Below are 27,360 nucleotides of genomic sequence, written 5' to 3'. Positions count from 1 at the left end.
TACAACAGGAGCTTTGGATGAGCATCGGTGGAGGATACAGTGTGTGTACCATCCAGGGTACCGTGAGCGCCTTGAGTGAAGGCTACATTATCTCCTGTGTTGTGGCTACTACCTGTCATTTGTTGGAAGATACAGATGCAAAGACTCACTTATAAACGTAAGTTTGAAAAAAATCAATAAAAACTTTTCTAGCAACAGAGTCGAGCATTCTCTTGACGACATTCAAAGCATACTTGTCAAAACGTTGAGTTGTCAACCACCAGTTCTTTTTAGAACCCACACTACTCTCATGAGATTTACACGTGCTGCTACCGAAAAACCACACCTGATTATACTCCCACCATACAAAGTTTAAATCTTACCTTAAAGAGAAGGTTCATCCCACAAATTTGGCAAAAGACTAGTTAAAGGTTTGAAGTCCCGCTCTAGTCTGCAGTAAACACCTTAACAACCACATGGTACCAAAACTTCAGTGGAAACACCAGGTCGGGAACTTTATAAAAAATATAGACAAAACAAACGTGGAAAGTTGTGCTCATGTTGGATGAGTTGAAGTACTGATCTGAGCTAGACAACAAAATTCTTGCACATAGCATTCAGTCTTTACTACTTCTTTGACAACTGATGTTTGTATTAAAAGATTTTATACAAATTAATCTTTGACATTTTTATTTCCTTCCACAGATTGAGACACTGACATTGAGATGACATGCATGATGTTTATCAATGCTTATTGGATAAGGAAGGACTGCATCAAGTCTAGCCATGTGACTCTCCACTCCCATTCAAGAGACGTAGGGATGTTGCGGCTATGCTGTAACCGATGTGTTTCAGACTACTGTGCCATGAGCAAAGGACTGTGTCAAGTTTAGCCAGATGACTCTTTGTTATGTCATAGTGACAGAGGGAGATGCTAAGCAACGCTTTTTCGAAGATGTTCCACCGTCTGAATAACTGTGTCAAGTCTAGAGCGAGAGACTATCTGCTATAAACCGTTGCATGGACTAATGGATATTCATGCTAACCAACGGTTCTTGGACAGTGTGCCACAAGTTGAAGAAATGTGTCAAGTCTAGCCAACGACTTGCTGCTTCAGGGATGCGAGGACAAATGCTTTTTGGATGACGTGTGCCACTAACTGAAGGCTTATTTCATGTCTAACTATGACTCGCTGAAGCTCGACCATTAAAGTGGCGTAGGGATGTTGAGACTGCAACAACTTTTGGACAGCCATCAAGTGTGTCAAGTCTAGCCATATGATTCCTTACATGTTAACATTACTGAAACACTTAGCTGGACAATGGCGGCACCTTACTGTATAAAGACACTTGAGAGGAGGACCATCTTAGGCCACATCTGAGTTAGTGACTGCGGCTGTTGCTATGGGCCTCATATTGTGCTTTAAAGCATGATCAAGTCACAGTCTCATCCGCAGCCACTAACTCAGTCTTAGTTTAATATTTACTCAAAAGGCTATTTTTGAATCCATCAAACTCCTATCAATGTACAATGTACTTGCACAAGGGACCAATCATCATAAAGCTGTTAAAGCCATTGGACCCTTTCGGTACGGTTCAGTTCACAGATTTACAAATAACTTCAAATTCCATGAAATGCTTTACTTTTTGAGAAAACAGTAAAACAATATAAATTCTCGTTAGCGAGAATTACGCATTTATTTTAAACGCATGTCATGACACGGCGAAACGGGTGGGTTTTCCCGTTATTTTCTCCAGACTCCGATGACCGATTGAGCCTAAATTTTCACAGGTTTGTTGTAACAAATGACCGGGGTACAAGTCACAACAGTGGTAGCTGTGGTATTCTATCCAGTAACAAATTTGTGTTAACTTTTCTTGAGCTGAGCAAGTTTTTGTGCCACAAGCTCTATAAAATTGGGCCGAGTTGGTTTAATGAAAATTTGCAAAAATTGGCAAACCTTGCCACATCGTTGGTTTATCATATCAGTACAAATACCCCTAGGATTTTGATGGATTCACAAAGGTTAGGAATAGATCTTTAAAAATGGTTCAGCTTTTTTCTTCAGAAACGATCAAAATTTGTTTAACCTGAATTCTAAGCGCAACTTATGAAGTGCTTTTGCTTGATTGAACACATTGACTAAAAATGTGTGAAAATGTAAAAACATTGGTCACATTCTTTGTAACTGGAGAATTGAATTAATATTAATTGATAATACATCTCCAGATAACAAAAGCTGTACCACGATGTAACAAACATTTTTTAATTAATGAGCCCTGTGTTTAGAATTAAGTGCTTGTTTGTGATTAAATTCAGTCATCAAATTTGTCTTAGAAAATGTGGCAAGAAATTCTTATGAATATTAAATATTGCTGTAGCATAATTTTGTTGATGAGGTTAGACAACAAGACAAAATCTTGCCCCAGCTTTTGGCTACTGTTTTAAAAGCAGAAAATAATGCTGAGCAAACTTCTTACCTATAAGCCAAAAATGGCACCAGTCACAACAATGAACTTCATGAACTTGTGGCTGCTGGTTAAGTTTCTGCTCAGCAATAGTCTTCTGTGCTTAGTAATTGTTTGCAATTTGACCAAGTTCTTTAAGTAAAATTTCAGGTCATTATGGTTAACTTTGTAGGATTTTAAATTCAGTTTGAATTGTTCTAGGCTCTTCATCTACACAGGTGCATGTAGGCCCACTCACACTGTTCTTAAAATATAATTCAAAGAAGTGTAGGAAGACACTTAGAAAAGTCTTAACATAATAAATTTTCTTCAAGAATGTTGCAAGAAAAGGTCTGTTGCAATGCGAACACAAACCATGGCCACCATCACAGCACCAGGGCTCAGTTTCACAAAGCGCTAAGATTTACCGTATCAATCTTAATTTGCTAAGCAGAGTGTGATGTCACAAAATCACTTCTTATAATCGTAAAAATTTACAACTCATCTTCAGATGAATCTTGGTGTGAAACCAAGCCCAGCACTCCTATAACCCTCACCCTAACACTGAACTAAAAACTTCATTCTTCAACTTAACCATAAACATACCACTCATAACATTTCATTACTAATACTTAATCCCCTAGCTCCATCCACTGTTCAATCTGCGCAATGCATTTAACACTAAGTAAACAATCAATTTTATGAAGACAAAATTTGTCTACTAGCGCTCTGTGTTTATTTACTTTTAAAGTTATTTGTTTTTATCTCTGAGGGTTGGTTGGTTTTAAACAGAGGGGTGGGTAATAATAATAAAATAATAAAACCATTTTTATATAGCGTGCATTCTTTGAGGCAGGACGGCTTTCGTAGAGGCGCCAGTCACCTGTTTGGCCCAATTAATCTTTTATAATTCTTTGTATCTTAGTTTATCGATTTGTATATTTTTATGCCAGTATAAAAGCGTAAAAACTAAACTAAATTATCTGATGTAATATACCCTTTAGCAGCTAGACCAAGTAAATTCATTTATTTATTTTAATTTTTTCCAATTGATGTTTTCTCCGACTTGCGGGTTAATTTTTTGTACTCGCCGTTTTGCTTTGTACTTGTTTATGCATTTTTATTTATGTATAGTTGTTTATAAAACTTCAAATATTACTTATAATAGTTACATTATTTTCAACTATTCATTTTTTAATAACCCTTACTTACGCATAACCATGATTACGCATAATAATTTTTTAATTGAATTATATAACCAATTTTATAAACATATTGATTCATTACCATTATTTATTTATTTTATAAACTATTATTCATACATTATTTATTGTAAGTTTTCGCTGATTTCACAATAACGACTAGAATAAAATAAACAAAATACTGAATCAACAATCTTGATTTGTGCATTGTGAAATTTAAAACCATATAATTTTAAGTTTGTATGAGAGAGATTGACTGTTGCCAGCTTAGTGTTTATATCCCCTTGTTGAAGTTTGCCGAGTTCACAAACAAACAAACAAACAAACAAACGAACCTCCCCCCCCCCCCCCAACCTCGCCCCACTTTACACTTATTATGTGTGGGTGGTTAGCGCAGAGTTTGTTTATCCTGCATTTTGTAGCCACGTGGATCTAGCCCCCCGTGACGACAGGTCCCTGGGAGGATTTCCTGCTATAGTTCAATCCCCAGATGGTCTTTGATCATTCGCTGCATTCATGCGTGAACAATAGCTACAAACTATCATTAAATCAGCTCCACATAAACAGCAGGCAGGCCTTAAATCTTCAGGGTTTCGAGTTGTTCGATGGGGAACTAAATCAAGTATAGAATAAACAACATTTCCAGCAAAAACTTTCTGACTAAGGTAAGAAGTTTCATTGTTCACGTTTTCCAATGATCATGTTAATTCGTAACACTACTTCTAAGTTTGTGTTACAGAAAGATAGTTTTTGTTAGACTGAACCATGGATCGGAGCATGGACCTCCATTATCGGAGCGTGGAGCAATATGAAACTTAACATAGCTTGAATCAAAGAGTGGGGATCGGGTCCAGAACGTTCAAGACCAAGGGGGATTACCTGGCCGACTGTGTCACCTCTTGGGTGTGTGTGACAGCATGGAGGCGGTGTGTGTGACCATGGAGGAAGAAGAGGACCTTGGGTTATCTGTGATTATTTTACCATATTCTATCAATGTTAAGCTCCGTCCTTTTTGACGTTTAGCAGACTCGATTCCGAACAAGTTACAAGGGGCAAAATAATAAATCACAAGGGGTATACCAAATATAACAATCATCTGTTCATTCAGGAAACAAAATTCTTTCCGGCACTTTTGCCATAGCAAAAAAAATCAATTGAGCAGATTTTGTGCACACAGAATGCTAATATTGAGTAGCAAATGGTGACTGTTGAGTAGCAACTGATACATTTTGCAAAGCATTTTCATGTTATTGTTTAACAATAAACAAGAATTTGAGGGGTAAGCAATCACATGCATACCCATGGTGGAGTAGACTTATATGGCATACCTGAGTATGTCTGTGATTGTTTTCACAGATTTTTGGAGGAAACTACTGAGTGTATAGTGCTAACACACATCGATGCAATGTGGGTAAAACCAAAATTAATATTAAAACCAAAATTAAAACCAAAATAACTATTCTTTATCCTAACCGAAATTTCAATCTATTACAAAAAAAAACGAGAACTTTTTTAATTTCAATTTTCAGATAATTGCTTCTTCACTTGCATCATCGATTAGTTTATTATACAGCGCAGCCATGAATCACACCATGGAGTTTGTGTCAGGGTTGGGAGCAAAAGTGATGGACATCACTGATCAGATTCAAGAACATGGTGGTAAGATTAAATAAAGTAATGAATACTGAATATTTCACCATGCAATGCTGCCTGGTATACCTTGGAGAATGATCATGACATACAATGTTCATGTACAACAATTTTGACACTAGATCTTGATGATGATAGGAGGTAGGACTCCATGGTGATACCCGCAGGATTTTTGTCTCACAATAGTCATATTCCCCTTTGGAGGAAAGGGAGGTCAGAGATGGTCAGAGTTTGGGTCTTTAAAATGAAGGGGTGATAATTTGTTGGGGTTTTGAAGCTTATAAACTGATTGGCAAATAAAGATGTTGTCCATTTGAATAAAACTACAATAAACAGTGTACTGTGTATGTAGCTAATGCTTTTGGTACACTGTGTGTGGCAATAAACCGGGTACACAAACATGGCTGTAGGAATTTATATTTTATCCAGCAACAGGTGAGAGCTTCATGAGCATAGCTCTACTGAGTTGCCCTTTGGTGTGAGAGTTGCAGTAATGTGCAGTGTGTGTGACCTTGAGTTGTGCACATTGGTAGCCAGTTGTGACACTTGCTAATTGTTTGAACCTGGGGGTCTTGCAGGCACATTTAGTATAGAAGTTAATGGAAGAATGGAAAAAACATAAAATCTTATTTTTATCATTTTTGTTTATATGAGGAAATTTAGGGTGGCACTTCTAAGAACTTCAGCTGTTACTTTTAGGGCCTATAACCTTTGAATTTATGTGGAAATTGTGCCACAAAATGTGAAACTTCATAATTGACCAGTGTATCTTGCCTACCAGGAGGTCACACATTTTGCAAAGAAAGGTTACATGATCTATAATGAGGCAAACACTGGTTACAGCATGGAGGTAGATATTGAATTTGCACCGCCAATCCACACTACAAAGTATTTGAACAATAAGCAGTATTGTCATTATCAGAGTTCACAGAAACTCATCCTAACTGTTATTTCACTACTTTATGAAGTTATTTGCCTGGTAACAAAATAACAAAGTTTACAACCTATGTTCGGCAGATCCAAGAGTGACAGACTGGCTACTGATGAAGTCTCCCGTCCCAATCAGCTGTATCATTATGGGGTATTTAATGATGGTGTGGTTGGGACCTAGACTCATGGCCAAGAGAAAGCCATTGCAAATGAACTATTTGCTGGTAGTCTACAACTTCAGCCTGGTGGCATTATCTATCTACATGTTTTATGAGGTAATTAAGTAAAATGAGATTGTTTAAATGATAATTCTGGGAATTGATAAATAGGACATTTTGAAAGTGCCTTTACCAGAGGATGCAATGCACTGGAAAAGGAAAGAAATCAAAACAGAAAAACAGGGTTTGGGTTTGGGCATAGTAATAAAAAATGAAAAAGTTAGACCAGTTGAATTTATTACAGTAGGAAGGTTAGTTCATAACCAAGACAATGATCAACAGCGATGACTTCAATCTGGCTGCAGATTTGTTTTTCTTAAGGATCATGACATTAACCCCAGCTGGACAAGTATTTTGGTGTTTGGAATCATAAGGAGCAGGGCCCCCCCCCCTCCATTTTTGATATTGATATCTATCTATAGAGTTAATTCTTCACACATAAAATGTAAGTGAAGTTTGATTAGAGAATATCAAGCCTTAACTTTTGTATTATTTTCCTTTGTCTTTAGTTTCGAGTTATTTCATGGAAAGCCAACTACAGCTACAAATGCCAACCCGTTGATTATTCGGACAGTGTGTTGGGGAAAAGGGTAAGAATTCAGAACAATCTGGAAAAAAAGTAAAAGCCATAAGCGTGTTTGATGTTAAAAGTGTCTGGTACAATGATGTACTTGATTACAAGTTACCGCTTATAAGTACATTTGGAGCTGGTGATCAACCAAAAATCTGTGGTTTGACATGCTCTACCAACTGAGCTATCTAGTTGGTGATCTCCCTATTTTGTCAATATCTTTGTTTGAGGGTGCCAGTCAGAAACCAAGACAATATCAAAGACATTGGATAATTAGGGAGACTAAAATGCATTTATCAGAGTGTGCACAATGGTTAAGAGACAGAATTTTTAACAGAAAATGTGTTTCTTCTTCAAATCCCCCACCCCTCCTCTCAGATGGCAGATGTTTGCTGGTGGTACTTCTTCTCCAAAGTGATTGAGACGTTAGACACAGCGTTTTTCATTCTACGCAAGAAGAACAACCAGGTGACATTTCTTCATGTGTACCATCACAGTAGCATGATGGTCAACTGGTGGCTTGGAGTCAAGCTAGTAGCCGGTGGACAATGTAAGTCATTTCTTCTCTTTACTTGCAAGACCTAATATCTTTTTTCTTTTCTTTTTTTGCATTAAAGTTTAATGTTCTCACTGAAATAATTGAATGGAAGTGTTTGGGACACACTGAAATGTTTTATTCATTCAATACAAAATAATAAATAAAATGGACCTATACCCCTCTTTTTGGAAAAACCCGGACGATCAACTGGTATTTTTTTTTTTACTTGGCCTCAGGCTTGTCAAATACAAGATCTAAAGAGTTGATTGTTTGGTGTTTACACAAAGTGTACCCTTGATTGTCCTAGGCTTTGCACAGAGTCAAGTTTTGCCAATTATTTTGACAGATTTTTTATTTATCCCTGCAGCATTTTTTCTCGCCATGATCAACTCCTTTGTACACATCATCATGTACAGCTACTATGGGTTATCAGCTATGGGCCCAGGCATGCAGAAATACCTATGGTGGAAGCGTTACATCACTGTCCTACAATTGGTAAGATTAGATCAGAGGTGTTACTCAACCATCAGTTCAATCAGGCCCATGATCAGACTAAAGTACAGTGGATCCTGGTTATAACAAGATCCCACACACTTTTGCACACAAAATTGTAGGGGTTCTGGGACCTTTTATTGTTGTTCTATTATTCACCTTTTGAAGAACCACATTGTGGGGACCCAGTTAAAGACATTGTGGACACCTGTGGTAATTGTCAAAGACAAGTCTTCTCACTTGGTGTATCTCAACATGCATAAAACAACAAGCCTGTGAAAATTTGAACTCAATTGGTCATCGAAGTTGCGAGATAATAAATTTAAAAAAACCTTGTCACACAAAGTTTTGTGCTTCAAGATGCTTGATTTCAGGACCTCACAATCTAATTCTGAGGTCTCGAAATCAAATTCAAATATTTGACTTATTTCTCAAAAAATTTATACTATCAACAGCTCTCCATTACTTGTTTAATACCAAGTAAGTTTTTATGCTAACAATTATTTGAGTAATTACCAATAGTGTCCAGTGCCTCAAAGAAAAACATTAGAAACCTTTGTTCAATTGTGTTAAAGTCCCCACAGCTTTTGGTATGCCTTTCCACTTGGACTGGCCAAATTACCTCTGAATAACAGGAATGTTGTTTAATGTTAATTAAATTTTGTAGAAAATGTGTCAATAGCAGACTGTTTGAGATCTGTATGGAGGCTATTCCAATATAAAATACCTCGTTGCATCAAACTGTTTTTATGGAGTGATGTTCTACCATATTTTACTTGAAAATCACCTTTGAGTGCCACACGAGTGCCATGAGAATGTAGTGATTTGGCAAGAGGAAACATGTCATTGAATTAATCCGGTAATATTCTGTGTTTATACTTTAATATAAATTCGTTCTCTCTTTTTGTTATGTTTTCCACAGGCCCAGTTTATCGCCATCATCGTTCATACTGGATACAACTTAACCATAGATTGCGATTTCCCGCAAGGTTTCAATTACGCAGTTTTCTTTTATTGTATAAGTCTTGTAATGCTCTTCAGTAATTTTTACATTAGAGCCTACAACTCAAAGGATCTTAAGGAAGATAAATACAAAGTTTAAGAGCAACTTAAGAAGAGTGTCTAGGATTTTGAAGTTGAAGTTAGGACAGAGGGTAGAAAAGTGCTTATCCCAATTAAAAAAATGCATGTCAGCACAAAAACTTGCTGAGCACAGAAAAGTGTTGCTTTACAGAAACAGCCATAACAAGTACATTGATGCAACATTGATGCAACTCAATGTTTGCTTAACAAAGAAATTTATCAAGCAATATTGAAAAAAAAAATTAAAAAAATAGACCATTGTTATTGAAAGCAACTTGCATTCAAATCGAAGTTTCTGGGCTAGGATTGTGTAAGATTGGTGTGATGAGCACAAACAAAATAGCTCACTTTTCCTTTTGCAGATTAAGCATCATTTTTGAGAAGTTTTCAAAAGAATCTCAGTTACAGGAACTGAGGGAAGGTATACATTGGGTAATCACTCATAAAATTAATGGCAATAAAACACTTTTGGTAAGTCTAGAAGCCTCAGCAACTTTCAATAGTATTTGAGAAAATTTCACTTCAAATTAATGTGGTTATGGAGAAATGTTCAAGTTCTATCCCCAACCAAAAGTTGAATCTGAGAAGCGTTTCTGCAAGATACGCTCAAGATTTTCGGCATTTATCTCAATAACCCTACCACCATATGAAATTAAATTTTCACAGGTTAGTTTTGTTGTACACATCATTATAAAACAACTAAAAACAAAAGGTCTACGTTCCTTTTAGGTACTCCATTTATGTTTGCATATTTATTTTATTTTGTTATTTACATGTAGTTGTTTTTTCTCCTTTAGTTAGTTTAAACCTGTAATTACTGTAGTGTGTTCTTGTCTCCTTCACCCTGGCGCCCTATAGCTGTTAGATGTTCACACAAATCCTTATTAAGTGGAAGGGAATTTTATACGTTTTGGTAATCACTCTTAAAATATGGCAATACAAACTTTTGGTTGTAAGCCTACAGCAGCTTTCGATTGTACAAATAAAATTTAGTTTTTAAGGCAGTGGACACTTTGGAAATTACTCAAAATAATTATTAGCATAAAACCTATTGGTAACGAGTAATGGGGAGCAGTTGATGTTATAAAACACTGTGAGAAACGGCTCCCTCTGAAGTAACGTAGTTTTTGAGAAAGAAGTAATTTTCCACGAATGAGATTTCGAGACCTCGGATTTAGATTTTGAGGTCTTGAAATCAAGCATCTGAAAGCACACAACTTTGTGTGACAAGGGTGTTTTTTCTTTCATTATTATCTAGCAACTTCGACGAGCAATTGAGCTCAAATTTTCACAGGTTTGTTATTTTATGCATAAATATGTTGAGATACACCAAGTGGGAAGACTGGTCTTTGACAATTACCAATAGTGTCCAGTGTCCTTAATGGCAATGACAACTTTTGGTTGGAAACCTACAGCAGCTTTCGATCAAACAAAAATAGGTTTAAGAATTTTGTTTTTCAATGATTGATATCTGCAAACTCTCGGATGCAACTACAGCAAGATTTTAAAAAGTGTGTTTATTTGTCTGCAACAATTACCTGCACTGCAGGTGATTAAAATGCTTGATATCGTTAGAAGAAGCTAGTTAATTAAGAAATGTAAATTTGCATATGAAGGTGTCTCCTTTTTATTGTTTCCATAGTCCCTTTTCTTTTCATACATCATATCACTTAATGCTGCATGCAAATTCCATTCCAATAAAATAATTTATATTTTTAAACGATACTGAGCTTTAACCGTTTCATTTGTCTGTTATTGTTATTTAATTAGGGTCACTAAGGTGAATTGTCAGGCAGTCTTTTGTTTTTGTTGTGTGGGAATGGGGGATGGTGGGGGCAGGGAGTGGTTGGAGGAAGGAGTGGTTGAAGGAGGGAGATGTTGGCTTCCTGATAGGGCAAGGACTAAAACGTGATATCGGGCATGAAAATAATTTTCGTCTCAGTTTTAGCATGTAAAATGTATTTACCAGTTATATTTTACCGTAACTGGTTGATACGTTTTTAATGCTAAAATAATTTTTGTCTCACGGAGACGACAATTATTTTTGTGACTTGATGTTCTCATTTCTCAAAAACTACAGCACCTCAGCAAATAATATTTTAAGGGAAACCTTCTACCATCAGTCTTCAAACCGTGCAAAAGTTTTGTGTAAATCTGTGGACATTGTGTTTTGTGTCCTGCAAAAACAGTTAATTTTGTGAAACATAAGGTAAATGCATAAACATGTACATGTACACTGTACTGAAAGAATAACAATCGAACTGGATAGTTGCTAAATCAAAGTTCACTAGCTCAAAGTTGATTTAGATTTAAATTAACTTTGGACTCTCTTTCAAAGCCCCGCCTACTACCAAGTATCTCTTACCAAGAAGTGTGAGTGCGCCCTCTGTTGCCTCAAAGAAGTCAATCAATTATATCTACGCTAGTACCTGTAATTCTGTAGTGTAAACAACAGCGCGTTGGAGATGGAGTAATGAGCACCAGTCTATCTGTATATGTTTATTCGTTACCGGGGTGTTACAGGTGGCAATCGATATTTGTACACTGAAATTATTGATCGCGATCGTTAGTGAAAACATTGGAACTACAGTGCTGGATGGGTGGGTTTATTATGTAAAAAATCAATATGATGACTTTAGAATTTTCTATGCAATTATGACAAAGAGGCATCAAGGAACGCTCCTGGTCCTAAAATGTGAAACTTCGAAAGTTTGTAGGTGATGAAATGGGTTAAAATAAAAACAACCCCAGTCCAAGTATTTTGTATCAATTGTCAACTTCCTTGTTGGTCGTTTTTTTTCTGGTGGTGACAAAGTTTCTTCAAAGTTCCACTTCCAGCTGCAGTCCCTGGTCAGACTGCTGGGATTCCATCTCATCATGCAAGGCTAGCACAAGCACAGCACAGGTACCGTAAACTATTTATTTTGCTTTGTGAATTGATAAAAAATTCAAGTGGGACAAATATCTGCTGCCTGAGTGTTAGTGTTGCTGAGATTATAAAAAAAATAAGAGAGGAACTGTAGCATATACTGTATTTTGTTAATGTAAGTTAGCAATAGCAATCACTAGCAGGCCTGTGGCTATTCTGCAGAACCCCAGCCATGATTATTTTTTGTCATTATTTTGAGGGATTTTGTAGAGGATGTTTGAAAAATTTACAGTTGTTTGCCTTGTACGTCATTTGTACATCAATGTTAATTAAAGTATATAGTGCCTGAGTAACTGGGTATATGGCGATTAATAGTAGATTAAACTCAAAATTCTAACCAAGTTTCATGCATCTGGCGCCCTGGCCATCACATCACAAAGGATGTCATCAATTGTTATTTGAAGCTTAGTGAGCGTGCAAACTGCGTTATAACAATTTTAGATGCTATTATCGCAACCCAATATCCACCCAAAGCTAATACATAGACCAAAGGATTTTGATGAACAATAGGACAAATTTGTGCAAATCGTTCCATCTGCATCGGTTACGCTCTTGGTTTAGAATCAAATCAATTTAATGTTATTATCTCAATCGATTTTTAGTCCAAGATAAACTGTTAAAATGTTGCATCATTTTTAATTGTTTTCTCTTGTCATATCTGTAGCATCATGAGTAACTTTAACATCACGGCTCCCAATGCGGGGAACTCAGCCATCTCTTTGGGAGGAGAATGGAGGAATCACGATAGAATGCAGGTAAGAATCATACAAAATGTTTGTCTTCCCCATGAAAAGTTGACAAGTCCTACTTGGACACTGCAAAATTGCACTGCATGTTTTTTTTTTGCAAACGGACTAGACAAATTGACCTTTTTTTTCTCAAAAAGAGTTTTGTCAATAATTAATTTAAAAGAAAAATACATAGCTTCGCACAACCTGGGAATTGGAAATTATTTCAACAAGAAACTTGATTGTTTTTAAATTGACTGTTGGCAAAGTGTAATAATAATAATAATAGGTTCTGACAAAAATGTATTCGTTTATTTTAACTTACTGTTATTAACTGTGGTGTCTAAAATGACAATTTGTAAGCTTCTTTGACTTCAGATTAATAATTCTTGAATAGGTTTTGGTGTTTATGATTACCATTCTTTGTTTACAGTGTTACTTAATAATTCCCTGTGTTTTATTCTTAACAAAATTCTTGCAATATCTGATCAAACTTTCTCATTTTTCTCAACAGGCCAATAAATACAAGATGAGTGGCTTGGCAAACAGAGCAAAGAAGAAACCCAAAGGCAAGACTGGCAGCAAAGAGGACACAGGAAGACCTAAGTAAGTCGTTGGAAAGAAAACCCAATGAACTCTATTGAACTCTATTGAAATTTAAATTTGTACGTCAACTTTTTGTGGCATGTTTTGGCTAAGCAATCTAGTTCACTGGGCTCAAGCTCTGTTTTGTTCAGCAGCAGAGCGTTGGTTTGATACCCAGTCATGGCACTTGTGCTCTTGAGTATAATTACTTTGTAAAAAGTTGGAAGGGCATTCTGCTCTACCAGCCCCTCTCCTAGTGGATGATACCCATGCATACACATCCTTACAGACTGTGAAGAGAGTAACTCTTCTTCAGCCCCAGGAGTAGGTGACAACTTGCCCCTTGTGACAGTTGATTTAAGTCCACAGCCCAGGGTCCAATTTTAAAAAATCTGTAAGCAGAAACACTTCTAAGCAAGAATTGAGTCGGGGCACCAGCAACAACAATGCAAACTTAATGTAACTTGGACTGGTAAGCCATACTGTTCTGTGCTTAGTGAATGTGTGTGCTTACAGGTTTCTTGAAGCAGTTGTCTGGCCTTGTAAAGAAAAAAAAACTCATCCAATTTGGTATTTCTTTTAAAAATGAAGATCTGAACCCAGTTCCCAGCAGAGGCGTGGCTCCTCACCGGGCAGCCAAGCCCCATCAAGCAGTGCCCCGCCCGGTGTCAAACAACGATGTGACAGAGTGTACGACGTTGAACAAGAACCAGCAGCAAGAAAGAGTCTAGACAATCATCTCCCATTAAAGAAAACTCGAGCTGTGTCCAGAGACGAACAGGTGGGTGTGGCCTCAATTTCATTGAGTATAAACTATTTTTGATCAATCTTCTCTTAGTGTTTGTTCCAAAAATAGCTCAAATGTGAAACTGGGTACAGGGTTCTTCTCATTTTAATTTTTTTTTATTTCGATAAAATTCCTTAAAACATGAAGATAAAGCCATATATTGAATGCCCCAGATTGCAGAAAAGGGTTTATGAAACCCAAGAAAAATGTGCGCTCTGCTCTCTTAAGATTGCATGCTTTGAGCTCACAGTTCAGTTTTTTTTAAACAGCTTATCACATTGCTAATAGGAGACTTTCCAACGCTAGGTGGCAGCAGACATACCGGGTAAATTTCCATTGTTTACGTAGTTCTGAACATGCGCATAATTCTGAGAACAATGGATTTACCCGGTAAGTCTGCTGCCCTCTATCGTCCCAGAAAGTCTCCCATTGTAACAAAACATCTCGGGTCCAGTAAAAGTTTTGAGCTACAAGCAGTCTTGTGGCTTTCAGCTTTATGAAATTTGGCCCCTGTGCATAAACAATAAAATCCATCAGGAGGACTTCGTTACTCAGTTGAAGTATTGAAAAAAAAATTGCTCTGTCATGGCAGACACTTGCTACTTTAAATTGTAAAATTTTGTCTTTGTTTGATTTTTTCATTTTTGTAATTTTCAGTCAGCAAGGCAGTACAAGTTGGGTGCGGGTATGGTGCTGACGCGTGGGCGGAGTAAAGTAGCAGTTACGATTAACACTGGCGAGGAGGAAGACATTCCAAGGACTATCCCCAGAGCATCTTATCAAGGGTAAGCAGAATATGAAGATGCATTATTTAAAGATGGTGTTTCATGGAGACTAAGTCACCAGGGCCTAATATCATAATGTATACCTGGGGTCGATTTCACAAGGAGTTTTAAGAGATATTAAAAACGTATGGCTAGTCCTAAGGATGAGTAACTTGTCCAAAGTCGAGATAAGACTAGTCTTAACTCTTTGTAAAAACCACCCCTGTAAGCACAAGTTTTTGCTAAAGATTGCTTGAATACAGAAACAGGTTATCAGCCAAATTTACATTAAGTTTACATTGTTGTGAGTGGTGCTGCACCCAAGTAATTTTGTCAAGTAGTATTTTCTGCTTAACAACTTTATGACATTGGGCCTAGGTTTCATAAAGCCAGTAAGCACCAAAACTTTCTTAGAATAAAAATCTTGCTTTCTAGAAAGGGTACAGGTGAAGGTGTAGATTGTTGATAAGAAAGATAAGCAACCATTTTTCGTTTGACTTAGTATCATTCTCTTTCTACTTCTACAGATCCTCTGTCGATCCGGAACGGTAAGCAGACAACCAATCATCTTCTCTTCTGCCACATTTTTTGCAACTTATAGAGGAATAATGTGGAATTATAAGACATTTTAAAATATTGTTGATGTGTACTTATCGACTCCATCCCTTTTGTTTAAAAAGGTTTGTTTTGTCCACTGAGCTTCGTTTGACCACCTCAATCAAATTCTGATTATCGACACTCTAGCTGTTGCATTTTTATGTCATTCGCAAAGGCCTGTCACGTTATTGCAACAGTGATAATCTTATTACAGCAACGTGTTTCAACACATCACCAAGCGATTCATCCATTCATTGTGTGCACAGTACACGTCATTCACTTTGTGTGCAGAATATCTCTCGTTGATTTTGTTTGAAAATCTTAAACATTTACACGACTCCATCACATGCTTTTCAAAATGTCTTATCATGGTTTTTGGTTCTTTCTTTTTCTTCATCGTAAAGGCTGTGACACACAAACACAAAACTCAGAAATTGGGGGAAAATAGTTGTACAAATTAATCTTATTACCTTTTTGTTTTATTTTTTTATATAGATCAATAACTGATAACACTTAACTCGGTAAATAGCTCACTTGTTATTACGAAAAACAAGAAAAACAGTAATTTGTTTACTAAAAATCATACTTTTATGTTAGTTTTAGAAAGTTTTTGTGGTGTTTTTAATGAAACTGGGTGGTGATTAAATTTGTAAGATACAATCATGCAAATGATACAACCAAATGTTGTACAAAGTTAAAAGGAAGGACATTTTTAAGGGGAACTTTTAAGAACAGGAGCATCTTGAAGGATGGTTTGACAAAGGTTAATGACTCGGCAAAGTCGCTCTGAACTCGGAAGGTAAAACAGCAGCTCCAAAAATCTGTTCTGTTGTGCATGCTTACTCCCTCTGGTATTAATCCACCATTTTCTGACAAAACTAAAATGGACTCCCAAGGCACAGTTGAGAATGAAAGCACAAGGCTGAATAACAGTTATTTTTTCTGTGGTATTCTCGACTTGATCTTCACCTTCGTGCTCTGCACTTGAAAACAACAATTTTCAGGATTTTTTAAAAGGAATTTCTTGGATTTGTTCCAACAGCAAACGTGCTTTGCTCTGTTGAAAAGATATTAACACTTAAAGTTATTAAACTTCTTAAGAAGTCAGAAAACGTAAAGGGAAAAAGGGAAGATCTGTTTTTGTTGTGAATTCTTGTTTTCACCCAATGAAGTTATTGAATTCAATTCAAGAAGTTACACTTAAATTCTTTAATTTCTATTTCATTGCACACCTTCAACTTTGTGTCACTGGGCTGCTGTTTTGCCTTCACGTACTTCTGTCTCTTTCATTATAAACAAAGTAATGCACAGAAAGTTGCACTAAGTCACGATTTGTTGCTCGTATTTGTCAGCCTTTGTTACACCTTAATTGTCATTACCTGGGGTAAGTCATGTCACTGTCATGCACCCTAAATTCTTCTAAGTGAAATAACACACCAATGTAATGAGAGGTTTTTTTGTGAAATAATGATTTGAATCAACTTACAAAACACAAATGAGTCCATTTTATTTTTAAAGAAAGATGTGGATTGCCATTCGTATAACTCTAACAAACTCACATAAAAAGTTGCTTAACTGCACTTTATATAACAACTTGACGTCCACTCACATTTTTAACAATAATAATAATAATAACAATAACCCTCAATGAAGCAACCAATTAATAAGGAACCAATTTTTATCAATTGGAATAAGTTTTTATCATATGAAAAAGTTATTTTTTGCACACCATTTCTTTTATTCACACATAATATGCAATGGGTTGGTCTTGGCAGAAAGCTTGTTTTTGCTGTAGTTTGGGCCCTTATTTGTATATATGTAGTCAAAACTGTCTTCTTCTCTGGTCTTGGTTAAGACCAGAACCCAGAAGCCATTCTAATTAACCCTTGACCCTGTCTCCCAAAGTTCCCTCCCGTCACATCGAGTGCACTCTTAACAACATCTAACACAACATGGTAGTTCAACACCACTGTTAATTTGCCATAACTGTCCTAATAAAATTGTAACTTTCAGATTTTCCATTCTGCCAGATGCCATTTAGATTAAATTAGATTAGATTTTATTTATCATGCCCAGCATGAAAATCACTTTCTCGATTTGCACATTAAAATACAGTTATTAAAAATAGCACAAAACATACATGAACCGTAGACATTAAAAAAGCAACAATATAATAAAAACATCACAGTGCACAAATAAATAGTTTTAAAATACATCGGAATTAAAATTATATAATGAATAGGGTAGATGGCCTTAGCTTTCGATCCAATCCGGACCTTCTTCAGAGGCATAAGACAAGTACAAACAAATACATATCCATTTATAGAAAAAGAGAGGGGGAAAGGGATTAAGGAAAGGATCCAGAATTAAAATTATACATAAACTTTTTTAAACATATTTTTAACTTCCCAAAAATTATTACAATGTTCTTATTGCTGTTTTCTCCTAGTATGGATTTTGCTTTTGTAATTCCTAATATGTAACTAAAATTTTCTTCCTATTACTAAATATTGTTCTTATTGTTCTTTTTGCACTTTTGCTGTGTATGTGTTTTGGTGTTGGGATCTCTGCTCTGGAATTCTTGAACTAACCCCGCTGATCAACGCCACTGGACGCCACGCTTCACCGGACTAACTTCCTCTGGGAAAAAATTACTTTCTAATCCTTTAAAATCCTTTGATTTATCTCCAAATTTCCTAAAATGTTCTCATGAAACTGTTTGTAACGTTGTTAAATCAAAAACGATTTTAAATTTCTAAAAATAAAAGGGAAAACATGTACTCCCTTTTCCGGCAACGAAACCCAGAAAATACAGACAATCAGACAAAACTTGAAAGACTTCTCCATCAGAGTTTAATGACGGGGGGTGTAGACCTATCTAATCTGTTCCCTGATGATGCCAATGATCACTATAGCCCGGCCGGCAATAGGGGGAGAACCCCTCGATCGAACACGAGGGCATCATCGGCGTCTATGAGTTTACAGTAAGTGTGTGATTGATGTGCGGGTGAGGAATAACATTTTATAAAAAGTTTGTTTTTACTTTTTCTTTTGTTCTTTTGGTTTTTCTTTAATTCTCTATTCATTCTTCTAAATCTGTGAAAATGGGAATCGTTTTCTTATTAACAATTTATAACTTTGGTAATTTTTGTATGAAATCAGCAACAAGTTATTTGGTTTCAAGTCTGCACAGAATAATTTATATCCTTTTCATATTACAGTCATATAGAATTATGTTATTGAATGATAATTGCATTTATTCATTCATTATGTTTTATATATATATCTTTGTTTTGCTCTTCTTTTTGTTCCTATTTTCTGAGGGGGTAGAGTGAACTGAAGGATAAAAAGTTGATGCTCCTGTCAGGCCAGTTTCATGGCACTGCCCACATTGAAATTCTGCGCTTGCAGCCTGTACAATTATGCATTTCTCAGAGCAGTGAATTCTAAATACAAGCATTTTGTTATGTCTTAGCTCATTGTAGCATAAACAAATAAAAGGCTGCTCAGGCCACTCTGCTGATCAAACAAAGTGTTTCCTTGTCGAATGTGGTAATAAATCAACAGAGTTATGAACTTGGGTCATGGTGTTACTGATAACTTCACATTAATAACATGTAAAGGAGCATGAAGTCACAAAAGACAAACTCTGAAATCCTTGTTAATTTATTGATTTTGTTTCCATGGTAACAGGGAAGCTCTGATTGCTCAATTACAACAGCAGGTGTCTGACTTGACTTTGTTCTTAGAAGAGGAGCGTTTGAATCACAAGGCAACAAAAGACAAGGTAGGGTACCAAACTTAGTAGACGTTTATTATTTTCGTTAAGGTAGTGCAGACTATTTAAATTAAGTTACTTTAAAAATACCTAAAGCAAAAAAATGAAATGATCTTTTATAAAAAGACATTGGACAATTTTTGTCAAAGACTGGTTTCCTCACTTGGTGTATCCCAACAAATGCATGAAATAAAAAAACTGGCAAAGTTTGACCCAATTGGCCATTAAAGTTGCAAGAAAAAGAAAGAAAAGAAACCTTGTTGCACAAATTTGTGTGCTCTCAGATGCCTTGAATAGGTTTCAGGCCTGGAGTCTTTGAATATTTGAATGAGAAATTACTTGTTTCTCAAAAACTATGTTACTTCAGAGACGGCCGTTTTCTTACAATGTTTTTGTACTATCAACAGCTCTCCATTTCCAAGTAAGTTTTTTTGCTAACAATTATTTTGAGTAATTATCAATAGTCCTAGTGTCCAGTGCTTTTAAACACCATCTTTTATTTTATGTCTTTAGTTGGCAATTACTCTGAAGGAGAAGTTACAAGACGTTGAGAGGAAACACATGGAGGAGTTAAGAGGTTTACAGCAAGACCAAGACGACCAACTAGACATGATGAAACAACTTCATGGCAAGGAGTTAGAACATCACAAGTCTGCCAGCAATGCTGTCCTTGGTCAGTACAATTAGCACCTAGAACAATCCTTCAAAAAACACCCCCTGGTTTTGCTAAGTTTAATTGATTGGGTGCTGCACAACCACTTTACAAAATCTTAAATGACACTCCCAAAAATTAATATTTTGGGGAGCACATTTTTCTTTGGAGTGACCCAAGATTGTTTGTGTTAAAGTTTTTTGTTTTTTTTTTTCTTTAATAATTTTCGATGTCACTTGATCTTGCGTTTGCAAGATGACAAACATAAATTACTTTATTTTGTTAAATCCTCTCTCAGGGCGTATGAAGGGTGAGCTGGAGTTCCTACAGGGTGCCTTTGAGGCTTATAAAGGTACCCTTGTGCAGGATATGGAGGAGAAATGGGCTAAGAAAGAGAGCGATATGAAGATAAGATTCCAAGAGGATATGGACAAGGCGATACATGAGCAAAGTAAGTGCCAAGAAGTACCAATGTTCTCGTGGTCATACTTACATGATAAGACTTGATTCAGACAATCGAACTTAATTTTGCAAACCAACCACTAGTTACTTTTTTGTCCTTAATCAAACTTGCTCAAGTTAGTAATTGTTTAAGCTTTCTTTTGAAGATGAGCAGAGTAGGCTGTTTGAAATGTTGAGACCACACCAGCTCAACACCCCCTTAAAAGAGATTTTCACATGGTTGTAACCCGCAAGTTTATTGTTTATTTATATATTTTCTTCCTATTTGCTCAAGTAGCTGACAAACAACAAATGATAAGGGCAATACCTTGCTTAGTATTCAAAATCCACTCAACTCTTGAGCGTTTTTTATGTTCAAGAAAATGCAACATGATTTTTATTTTATTTTTTATGTGCGTTTCTAATGAATGGAATGATCTTAAAAACACAGGAACGGACCTGCTGGAAGATGCAATGAGAGAGAAGAAAAATATGAATCGAGAATTCCAACGACAAATCCAACTGATGAACAGAGACCACAAAAAGGAAATTGAGGTAAGAAATCAACCATTTTCTCCAACTGCAGCAGGGTCAAATAAATGAAAGTTTCCAGTGTTTCATAGAATCTACAATTCTAAAGCAAGACCAAGTTTTTTTGTTTCTCAATAATTTTCTTGAAGTTTTTCCTGAAAACAACAAGGCAAAAACTCAACAAGAATACCAATATGTCAAGGCATGTGGTGATGATTATACAGAAATGAAAAGTGCCTAAAGGGTTGTTAGCTTTTTTCCCAGCAAACTTGAATCCTTAGTGGTAACGGGAGATTTCCTTCAATTTTTCATGAAAATGTGAATGCTCATAACAAAATCCATTTGTTCATTAATGTATTCTTTATTAGTCCGCAAAAAAGGAAACTTCTCTTGTTGCATGAAACAGACAAATCATTGAGGTTGACTTATTCTGGTTTTATTTTTTGCTATCTCAGGGTATGATGAATCGATTCTCGAGTACCTCCGCCGATGTCGCTAATCTCAAGAGAGCTTTAGAGCAGCTGAAACGAGTCCAAACCCAACTCGACGAGAAGACGGACAAACTTGCCGTGACTGAAGATAATCTGAAATCCACACAACATGAACTTCAACAACTGGTAAGATTTATTGGATATTAGTGTGTCGTGGCTTGGTGTAAGGTGCTTTATCTATGTTTTGGTCTGGAACGATAACTGTAGCTTCTTTTCGTTCTCTTTTTTCATATCAACAGAAAGTGCAGCTGTCTAATTACAAAGAGACGTTTCAAGATAAAGTGGATGAAGTTGATGATAAATATAAAGAGCGTATCCATCTATTGATGACTGAAAATGCTGAGCTAAGGTTTGTAAATTATCAGATTTGTTATTTGAAACTCTAATTTCAAAACTCTACACTCTAAATTCTTAGTTTTTGAGTATGTTCTCTTTTAATTTGATTGAAATAATTAACATTTGGACCTTGCAAAGCTCGATTGAAATACTATACTAATAGAAAAAGTTTGCTGTTAGTATGTTATTTCAATCAAGCTTTGTTTGCCACAGGTGTTTCTGGTTCACGTAGCAAGCAGCCCGTCCCTATGTTCACAGGTTTCCTCAGGCTTACGAGCTACAGTGATTAAGTTCACTTATGAGGCATAACTGGTTTTATTCCCAGAAATATATAATAATAATAGTTTTGTAAAAGTTTCCAGCAAGTGGTGAATTCTCTGTCTAGTCCAATTCTCATACAATTTGTACTGTTTTTTTTACAGACGGCGATATCTTCAGAAGTGTGATGAGTTATTCACAGAGAAATCAGTGACTGAAGTCAAGAGAGTCGAGAAAGTTACCAATACAAAAGAACTAATGCAGGTATGGCAATTGTAATGCAGGTGCACTTTCATCATTAAAAGCACTGGAAAGTACATGTAGTGGTAATTACTCAAGCTAATTGTTAGCAAAAAGACTTACTTGCCATGGTAACGAGCCATGGAGAGCTGTTTATAGTGCAAGTGTAAAATATTGTGAGAAACAGCTGCCTCTAAAGTAAGGTTGTTTTTGATAAGGAGGTAATTGGCTGGGGCTACTACTTTAGCTTTAGTTGATTTCTTCTCTCAGTGTTTAAATTCTTTTAATTTGATCACAATTTCTCTGAATCTTCCCCCTTCTTAATCCATCCTCTCACAGATGCTCGTCCATGTCAAGAATCGCTCCAATATCAACATCGCCTGCGCTGATCCATTGTCGGACAGCAAACCTCGTATCCCAATCCTACGCCCAGTCAGTGCACCAGGCACCAAGCGGGAAGCTCTTAAAGCCTTCAGGAAAGCTGGAGAGACTGGTCATTTGAAATCAAGCTCGGACAGAAAAAGTCCGGTCAGAAGGCCACACACTACGTACGGTCAGAGAAAACTGTCAACCTCGGACTCAAGCACCAATAGTGCCCAAGGTGCTTTGTTTATTCCGTTGGCAAGAGAGTCCCTTACAAATGGTTCATTTTGATCGCCTGTGTAAAAGGACTTCAGTGACTCAGGACTTCAGGACTCGAATTTCCGTATGCCAGTCTGTGCGCTTGTACTGGACTTTGAATGTAGGGTCATAGATTGGTAAACCCTCAAAAAATGTTATGGCCATAAAAACTTACTTGGTGAGAGGTTTTGTAGTAGAAACTATTCTGAGAAAAGGAATCCCTTCGGTTAACCTTGTGTGTAGTCAGACAGGTACAGGTTCAGAATTTAATCCCTTCAAAACTCCGTCCTATCGTCCCTTCAAAATGTTCCTAGACAGTGTGCTAGTCTTTTTTAAAAGCTGTTTTTATCAATTGTATATAGCTGTATATATATCCCAACACCAAGCAAAAATGTTGTATATAAAAATTATGTGAATAATGACTGAACTGGAGGCTAAGTTTCCTGGCTGACTTAACAAAGTCCATAATTATTTTTCCGAGCTATGCAAATAGATTCCAATGTGTGTCTGAAATGTACGCATTTTTTTTTTTTTTGCCATGTTTTATATTTTTCTATCAAGATAAGTCGAGTACTTTTTAATGAATGAGTTTGTGTGCTGTGGGTACATGGATAGTCCCTGTTTTCTTGGTACAAGAGTGTTTTAAAGTTTCAAAATTGTGCCTTAAATTTTATCAAAGCGATGAGTAAAATTAGGGCTGCTTCTAAATTTGCATTTTTTTTGTTCAATTGTAATGTCAAACATTTAAATGCTTTTTCTAGTTTTGATAAATTTGTACATTATTGTAAATCGTGTAAAATGAAAATTGGGTTTTGAATCCGCTTAAGGTGAAAATGAGCAGGACATCAGTCATGTGTGTGTAGCTTTTTTTCTGCTTAAGAAGCTTTATGAAACTGAGCCCTGGTTCGTCTCAGCTCAATGATGGGGAAACTTCTTGTAAAAATGTGAATAAGTAATCAAATACTTTTACCAGTGTGCTCAATTTAAACATGTACCATCGTAACTTTATTATTATTTTTTTTTCTTTACAGCAACAAATTGAAAATACACATTATTGAAAGACAATTATTTGGTTAAAATAATATAAATTGAACAGGTAACATAAAATATAAAAATAATAAATATTAATGTGTTAGCACCTCGAGAAAGATTAATCATTTAATAATAATCAAATGACTAAATATATAATAATATTGAACCTATTCAGCGTCCTTGCATGACAATCGAAATTACTTGAGTGACATTTGACCTCATCATCGCAATACTCTTTTGTAGTAATTGCGAGTAGAGGTTTGATTTTACAATGAAACAGTATTGCAACAGAATTGTTTGCATTTTAGCGGAACTTTACGTAATGCTGATAAATAATGCACCACTGGTAATCTTGGCTTAATAAAGGCTAACTTATGCAAATTATGCGTATCAGTATTAACCAGGTTGTGTTTTATTGATGAATAATTTCACATTTAGATACCATTGATTTCCGTTTAATAATGACCATACAGCTAGACATGATTTCTTCAACTCATTTTGTTGTTTCTAGTAAATCTCTTTTGAAAAGAGTTGAAAACACCGATTCTTTTCAAAACCACCATTTCTCAAAAGAGATTTTACACATGGTGTCGAAGCAAACCTCACCTGACTATTGAAGTTTTGTTACTTGTTGGATAGTTTACAATGTTTAAACTCCTCTCATATTATTGTAATCCAGTTTGGTGGATATTTCATGTTGCTTAGATTTCAATGTAGCGGAGTAACGGGTCAACTTGTACGCAGTGATAAGATCTTCTTGTTTCATGGTTATGTGTACAATGGTTTTATGGTCACTATTTCATTTTGTTCAATGCTTTTCAGGACAAACTCATATCCGAACTGATTCATTACAAAAACAAGTGATTTGTCATCACAATCTAAGTTCATTCCGTTTCCACAAAGAATTCTAAAAACATTTATAGTAAAAAATAAAATTCTAAAATAACGTAAACTTCTAACATTTCTCTATAATTCTACCTGTTAATATACACAGGGGTCAATGTCAGAGAGCTAACCAGTTTGGCGAGAACAATAATTATTTAGCGATGTTTTGTATGTTGCTTTTTATACCCAACACCGATGTGCAATAAGCACTGTACATCCAGAAACAACTCACATGCATAGTACTCTGATGGGAATTGCATCTGCCACTGCCTAGCACTTGTATATTGGGTGCTTTTCCTAAAATCTTTCTGACCCAAATAGCGGGCATGCCGACCAACAACCGCCACCATTCCAGAACAGATTTCTCACCACTATATACTCATGCCACTTGTTTGCCTAAAAAGGCCAGGAAAAATGTACCAGCCATTTTACAACGGATTAGTATCATTTATCCAATCACAGGTGTTTTGCTAATCAATTAAGCATTGTTCTCGCCATAAGTTCAAGCCTCATGATTAGGGCTACGGCTATTGGCTGCAGTTGCACTATTAAAGAATAGTCAGCAATTTGATCATAGCCACAGCCGAAGCCTTCCATTAGGCCATAGTGTAGCTCTTCAACATTGGTCCCTGTGTGTAGTATTTTTAAACAAAACCTCAATCACACATTTTGTTCAACTTAAAATAGTCCCAGTGGTAGTACAAGTCCACTGGAAGCATAATGATTGCCATAGACATAGTGTTTTAGCACATCTGAAAGATATAATTACCACACCTTATAATTATTATTATTAATATTAGTTTACGTAATTAAAAGTCAATTTGTTTTGTTAATAGCAATAAAATAAAAATTACTTTTATCAGCAACTATTTAAATCGTTTACAAGTACACAATATATACAGGGAATAGCACAGAATATAAACACCCAATTAATGCCAACAGAAGGCAGTAAACATTTGCATTAAAAAAAAAGAGAAATTCAATGTACATTTGCAGCAGCCTTTATTTGGTCATATTGAAGTAGTCGAATGAGTGTAGGTTTTTTGGGATGGTACATCATTGGTTGTTACTATCATACAATCGAACAATCTATTTTGTCAAATCTTTGACAATATTGACAGTGTGAATTTTGTAAAGCTGTTATAGCCTATAAAGGCAAATCCATGCATATTCCTGTCATTATTGGAATCACTGACAAAAATGCTGTTACTAGGTTAGTCCTGCATTTTGATTGAATTTTTGTAATAAATGGGAAAAACCACAAGGGGTAACCAGCATTTTTATCAAATTTCGGTCAAAAATTTGATAAAATCACAGGCAATTTTAACAAATTTGTGTCCAAAATTTATAAAAATCACAAGGGGTAAGTCCAGCATTTTTATCAAAATTGATAAAAATCACAAGGGGTAAAGCCAGCATTTTTATCGAATTTCGGTCAACAAGTAATAAAAAACACAAGTGGTAAAATCAGCATTTTTATTGAATTACGGTCAAAACTGGAAAACATCAGAAGGGGGAAGTCCAACATTTTTATCGAATTTCAAAAAATTTCAAAAATTGAAGAAAAAAAACAAGGGGTATTCAGGATTTTTATTGAATTTCGGTTAAAATTGATAAAAAACACAAGGGTTTAACATTTTTTTTTTTTTTCTGTCAAAACTGAAAAAATCACAAGGGGTAAGTCCAGCATTTTAATGGAATTTCAGTCAAAAGTTGATAAAATAATAAGGGGTAAGTCCACATTTTTATTGAAATTCAACTAAAAATAGATAAAAAGGGGTAAATTCAGTATTTTTTTCGAATTTCGGTCAAAAATTGATAAAAATCACAAGGATTTTTTTTTATTGAGTTTAGGTCAAAATTGATGAAAATCACAAGGGGCAAGCTCAACATTCTAATCAAATTTCTGCAAAAATTTATTAAAATCAAATTTCGTTCAAAAATTGTAAGTTCAGCATTTTAATCGAATTTCGGTCAAAAATTGGAAAAACCACAAGGGGTAAGTCCACATTTTAATGAAATTCAACTAAAACTTTATAAAAATCACAAGGGGTAAATTCAGCATTTTTATTGAATTTCGGTCAAAATTGATGAAAATCACAAGGGGCAAGTTCAGTATTTGTATTGAATTTCGGTCCAAACTGGAGACAATCACAAGGGGTAAATCCAGCATGTTCATCGAAATTCGGTCAAAAATTTATAAAAATCACAAGGGGGTAGGTAAGTTCAGCATTTGTATGGAATTTCGTTCAAAAATTTATTAAAATCACAAGGGGTTAAGTCCAACATTTTTTCTTAATTTCGGTAAAAAATTTATAAAAATCACAAGGGGTAAGTTCAAGATTTTTATTGAATTTCGGTCAAAATCAAAAATTTATAAAAATCACAAGGGGTAAGTTCAACATTTTAATCAAATTTCGGCAAAAATTTATAAAAAACACAAGGGGCAAATTCCAGCATTTTTATCAAATTTCGTTCAAAAATTGATAAAAATCACAAGGGGTAACCTCAGCATTTTTATCGTATTTCGGTCAAAACTGGAAAAAATCACGAGGGGTAAGTTCAGCGTTTTTATAGAATTTCGGTCAAAAATGG

At 35.6% G+C, this 27,360-nt stretch overlaps 2 protein-coding genes across 4 annotated transcripts; both read left to right on the top strand.

Annotated features, from left to right (window-relative positions):
- Nucleotides 1-4,168: 4,168 nt before the first annotated feature.
- LOC117291680 (elongation of very long chain fatty acids protein 4-like) lies at nt 4,169-10,076 on the top strand. Of its 2 annotated transcripts, none has more exons than XM_033773529.1 (7): nt 4,169-4,293; nt 5,158-5,287; nt 6,296-6,483; nt 6,936-7,016; nt 7,376-7,547; nt 7,903-8,030; nt 8,950-10,076. In XM_033773529.1, exons 2-7 carry the CDS (start codon nt 5,209-5,211, stop codon nt 9,127-9,129), a joined length of 828 nt encoding a protein of 275 aa, XP_033629420.1. In that variant the 5' UTR covers nt 4,169-4,293; nt 5,158-5,208; the 3' UTR covers nt 9,130-10,076. The 2 variants fall into 2 exon arrangements, with proteins under 2 accessions (XP_033629420.1, XP_033629419.1); XM_033773528.1 differs by lacking the exon at nt 4,169-4,293 and adding an exon at nt 4,466-4,596.
- Nucleotides 10,077-11,674: 1,598 nt separating this feature from the next.
- On the top strand, nt 11,675-25,752 carry LOC117291618 (leucine-rich repeat and coiled-coil domain-containing protein 1-like). Of its 2 annotated transcripts, XM_033773441.1 has the most exons (15): nt 11,675-12,015; nt 12,704-12,794; nt 13,282-13,373; nt 13,944-14,133; nt 14,797-14,924; nt 15,431-15,451; nt 18,269-18,484; nt 19,194-19,287; nt 19,792-19,951; nt 20,229-20,381; nt 20,823-20,926; nt 21,358-21,519; nt 21,633-21,742; nt 22,152-22,251; nt 22,567-25,752. In XM_033773441.1, exons 2-15 carry the CDS (start codon nt 12,708-12,710, stop codon nt 22,879-22,881), a joined length of 1,932 nt encoding a protein of 643 aa, XP_033629332.1. In that variant the 5' UTR covers nt 11,675-12,015; nt 12,704-12,707; the 3' UTR covers nt 22,882-25,752. The 2 variants fall into 2 exon arrangements, with proteins under 2 accessions (XP_033629332.1, XP_033629333.1); XM_033773442.1 differs by lacking the exon at nt 18,269-18,484.
- Nucleotides 25,753-27,360: the final 1,608 nt, after the last annotated feature.

The sequence above is a fragment of the Asterias rubens genome, chromosome 6 (assembly GCF_902459465.1).
Source record: "Asterias rubens chromosome 6, eAstRub1.3, whole genome shotgun sequence".
Taxonomy (NCBI): Eukaryota; Metazoa; Echinodermata; class Asteroidea; order Forcipulatida; family Asteriidae; genus Asterias; species Asterias rubens.
The sequence above is the reverse complement of the archived record's forward strand: the minus strand, read 5'-3'. Positions and strand labels throughout refer to the sequence as shown.